Source organism: Oncorhynchus nerka, linkage group LG16 (assembly GCF_034236695.1).
Source record: "Oncorhynchus nerka isolate Pitt River linkage group LG16, Oner_Uvic_2.0, whole genome shotgun sequence".
NCBI lineage: Eukaryota > Metazoa > Chordata > Actinopteri > Salmoniformes > Salmonidae > Oncorhynchus > Oncorhynchus nerka.
In genome coordinates, this window is record NC_088411.1 from 10522290 (window position 1) to 10527134 (window position 4845).

Consider the following 4845-nt stretch of genomic DNA (forward strand, 5'->3'; position numbering starts at 1 on the left):
TTTTTGCAAGCACCAGAGACTTTATGACTTTTCATATCAATTGTCATACTGCTAGTCTTCCATCAGATTACATTTCTATCAACAATGACCTCAAAATATGTGATATACTGTACACTAATATAAGACTGACCATATAATTAGAATGTAGGGGAGAGTGGTGTAAGTCGAGCCATTTTTTACATTCTGCATCATCCCGTCAAGGGAAATATAGTATTCTTTGCAACAAAGATATATACATATATTTCAGGATGTTATGTATCCCTGGAAATAATCAGATTACAGTTTTGAAAATATAGCACCTCCAAAAAAAGTACATTGGCACAACTTATGGGGTACGTTGAGCCGCGGGACAGGGTAAGTTATGCCGCCTACACATTTCTGTGCTGAATGAAATATTACTTTGAAAGAAATCATATCTATATTTATTTCCCAAACTCAATTCAACACAATCGCTTTTTTTGTTGTCTTTTAATAATTTTAAGCATCTTTTAACACAGGCGTAACACCTAACAAAACCTTTTTAACATAGGGTATAGTTTAACATTGGCACATCCTTTGGCTCATCTTACCTTAACCCACACATTTTGTCTGTATTAGCCCACACAGCTACAAGGATGCGCCTTCATGCAAGGATTAGGACCTCATCAGGTTTTAAATACCCCAACTGGTGTATAGAACAATCTTAAAATGATAGAATAGAATAAGGTTTTATGATAGAAGCATCATAAAACCTTTAACATGATAAATTAATTTGACTTCGTGAAAAAAACATATATTTTATTTTTTACCTAACTTGCTTACCACTTTTTCTTCCTTCAGAGACTGCATGAAATGGTGACCTCTTCCTAAATACACTACATAACCAGACGTATGTGGACACCTGCTCGTTGAACATCTCATTCCAAAATCATGGGCATTAATATGGTGTTGGACCCCCCTTAGCTGTTATAACAGCCTCCACTCTTCTGGGAAGGCGTTCTACTAGATGTTGGAAGATTGCTGCGGGGACATGCTTCCATTCAGCCACAAGAGCATTAGTGAGGTCGGGCACTGATATGTTGGGCGATTAGGCCTGGCTCGCAGTCGGCGTTCCAAATCTTCCCAAAGACATTCGATGGGGTTGAGGTTAGGGCTCTGTGTAGGTCAGTCAAGTTCTTCAACACCGATCTCGACAAACCATTTCTGTATGAACCTCGTTTTGTGCACGGGGGCATTGTCATGCTGAAACAGGAAATCCCCAAAGTGTTGCCACAAATTTGGAAGTACAGAATTGTCTAGAATGTCATTGTATGCTATAGCGTTAAGATTTCCCTTCACTTGAACAAAGGGGCCTTAGCCTGAACCGTGATAAACAGCCCTAGACCATTATTCCTCCTCCACCAAACTTTACAGTGGGCACTATGCGTTCGGGCAGGTAGTGTTCCCCTGGCATCCGCCAAACACAGAATCGTCCGTCGGTCTGCCAGATGGTGAAGCGTGATGTCCAACGGAGGCGAGCTTTACACCACTCCAACCTTTTAAACGAGAGGCTGCCTGGATCTGTAATTTAAAGACCCTCGCTCCCGTCGGTCTCAATGTAGACTTTGATCTGAAGCCATTCTTGTGATTATTGTGATTTTGCTATTCATTGTAAAATGTTTGATGGCCTACGTAGCCAATTTGTGGCTTCGATCGTATGCTATCCATTCATGTTTATTGTATGTTCTTTTTATATCTGAGTATTAACCAATGATATCAGGCCACACCCAGCCATGAGTACAGACACCTGTGTGTGTCCTTTGACACTATATAAACTAGTGACCCGCACTGTTTGTCATTCCACCCTGATGAAGACAGCTTGTCTGTCAAAATGCGGGTTATTAGGTTATTAAACTACTGCATCTAGGAGCTCCTGGTGTGTTTTTTCCCCCAACTGTTCTAGTTTTTACTTGGACTATCTCTTTATGTTGAATGCCAATACTCTTGTACGGCTTCCAATAGCCAAAGATCTCTCTTTCTCTATCCAAGCATCCATTTTTATTCCTGTAGGATGAGGGCCCACTTCAGTCAACAAGGAGGTAAATGTTGCAGTAAATGTGATAATCGTACATGAAAACAGTCAAAGATTTTCCACCATTTGTGTCTCAACATGACAGGCATATTTGGTGTTTTGTTTATTTGTTCTGAGCTTCAACTGTATGCTAAATGTATACAGAATGTATACAGTAAGCAAGCGACAGCACAAACAGTGCAATAGCTTTTCCCCTGAAAAGCCTCAGACCTGGCCATAAACTACAAGGAACACATCATTCAGTTGCTTAGTAACAAGGAAAAACAAGAGAAGGCTAGCAGTACTCAGTTTATGCAGGCCAGGCTGACAGAAAAATTTAAAAACACAGGTCCTTAGCTGTATCCACTTAAAAACGACAGAGCAGTGCCCTTCCTGGTTTTTATTTACATGGCTCTTGGTGGCTCTTATGTATAATTCACAGCCAGGGAGATGGAAGGATCCTCGACAAACCTTGGGAGAGCGTTCCTGTGTCTTAGGTCGGGAGATTGCACCCTCTCCGTCTCTGCACTGATCTGGGTGGTGGACGAACTTCAATACTGGTAATAAAACAAAACAGTTTTCTATAACCAAGTTCAGAATAAATGAAACTTGATTATTGCTAAGAAGTCATATAGTAGATTCAAGTTGTGATGTTAAAGTGTTTTAAAAGGTTAGGTTGAATAGGGTGAATGTGATAATAGGTCAAACTGTTTTACGATTGGTATTTTAAAGACAAGTTATACAGTAAAACAATGACTATTCACTCTTTTCTTCATCTAAAGGTGGGGTTGAGAGTTGTAATGGTCAAGGTACATGTTCATTCTCTGCTACAATGGCAAACAGTTGGCTGTCTCATGTCCTTTGTTGTAATATAATGAGTTATACAGTGAGACAAGTATTGTCATTTACACTAGGGACTATGACATGTAACACTATCTATTACATCATGTTCTAGTTCTACTGCCTACTTCATGTATAATGGAGAAACAAACTAATGAATAATTTATTGACGGAACAGGTTAAATCTTAACCAAGGAAACAACATTTAATCAAACTCATAACATGTTGAACAATAAACTCATAAACCTTTTATTTTTTAAAGCATGATGGCCAAGGGCAAGAAGCAGTCAAGCGAGCCCAAGGGCCGGAAGATCACCCTAAAGATGGCTAAGCTGGCCCTGAAGCTGACCGTGGATGGCAAGCGTCGGCTGGACCTCAGCAACATGGAGCTCACCACCTTTCCCAAGTGCATCCTGAAGCTTTGCGATGTGGACGAGCTGGACCTGAGCCGCAACCTGCTCAAGAAGATCCCAGACTCTATCGCCAAGTTTGTCAACCTCTGCTTTTTGGACCTCCACAGCAACCAGCTGGACCAGGTTCCGGAAGCTATCGGGTGCCTCTGTAACCTATACAGCCTCAACCTGTGTAACAACTGTCTGAGCACTGTAGGACTCCCCAACGAGATCGGTCTCCTGCGAAAGCTGAGGAGCCTCAACCTGGGCATGAACGTCCTGGAGAGCATCCCATCCTCTATTGCAGCCCTCAAGGAGCTGCGTCACCTTGGCCTGTTCAACAACCAACTGACCCGGGTACCCGAGTGCCTCCGCAACCTGCCCTACCTGGAGACCGTCAACCTGAAGTGCAATCCTATCCCCTTTGAGGATGACAAAGGCATTGACCCCATCCAGAGGGTGGAGTGCCTGTACCTGGTGAGGGAGAGCTCCCTGTGTGCCTGCTGCCTCCAGAAAGTCAAAGACAACAGGCAGAGGGTGAACAGCAGGCTGAGCAGAGGCCCCACCCACAGGAAGTCAATAGGTCATCAAGGACATATTATTTTGGATAAGAACAGTCCAGGTGCTCTATTACAATAGCTACTTATTACTTGACAATGTATATTAGGCATATGAGGAATTCTGGAAGAAGAAACATTACAGGGGTTGCAGTCACACATAACCAGCCTTCTATAAGCTGCTCGGTCTGTGGTTTGTTGTACTCTATCGCCCTCTAGAGTTTGGAGTCCTGTAATGTTGTCCAACAGACACTGCACTGGAAATCTATCTTAGCTTTACTAATACTACTTTCATTTGCATATGTGTTTGCATATCAAATGTTTCTGATGATAAAATAAGCTTTCATTCTCATTGTTATGATTATTTGGCTCCTCTATTCCAGTGTCAGCAATCACACTAGGACAAAGGGACCAGGTTAGACAATTTAGCGAGGTTACTTTGGTAAACTGAGTTCAACTCAGGGTAACCGGTCACCTTTTAGCCAGGTTAAATTTCTATGGCAACAAATCCTCCAGAACTGACCTAGAAAACAAGACCTTGAGAACTAGAGAAACGGAAAACACACCGGTAAGACCTGACAAAACAAGATGAACTGGCAACAGAAAAACAGAAAGCATGGGTATAAATACACATGGGGATAATGGGGAAAAATAGGAGACAGGAGACAAAGGGCTGTAAGACAAATGTTTGATCCTAGACAGATGGAAAGTGGGATGTATACGGAGGGTGCGGGGCAACAGAAGGTGAACTGCAGCGGGGCTAAGGATTTTAGAGATGGGGAAAGGGACGATAAAGGGGGGGTAAAATTCCGGGACTCAAATCGGAGGGGCAGATCCTGAGTGGAGAGCCATACCCTCTGCCCGAGACGATAGTGGTGAGCCGGGGGCTGGTGGCAGTCTGCCTGTCGCCGATTCCTGGAAGTGGTCTTAAGAGTGGACCGAGCTCTCTTCCGGGTAAGCCGACAGTGATGGACAAACATCTAGGCCGAGGGAATGCTCACTTCTTCCTATTGCTCACGGAAGAGCG

At 43.0% G+C, this 4845-nt stretch overlaps 1 protein-coding gene across 1 annotated transcript; it reads left to right on the plus strand.

Annotated features, from left to right (window-relative positions):
* The first annotated feature begins 834 nt into the window (after positions 1 to 834).
* LOC115144553 (leucine-rich repeat-containing protein 18-like) lies at positions 835 to 4164 on the plus strand. The gene is made up of 2 exons (XM_029685595.2): positions 835 to 2589; positions 3132 to 4164. Exons 1-2 carry the CDS (start codon positions 2480 to 2482, stop codon positions 3898 to 3900), a joined length of 879 nt encoding a protein of 292 aa, XP_029541455.2. The 5' UTR covers positions 835 to 2479; the 3' UTR covers positions 3901 to 4164.
* The last annotated feature ends 681 nt before the right edge of the window (positions 4165 to 4845 follow it).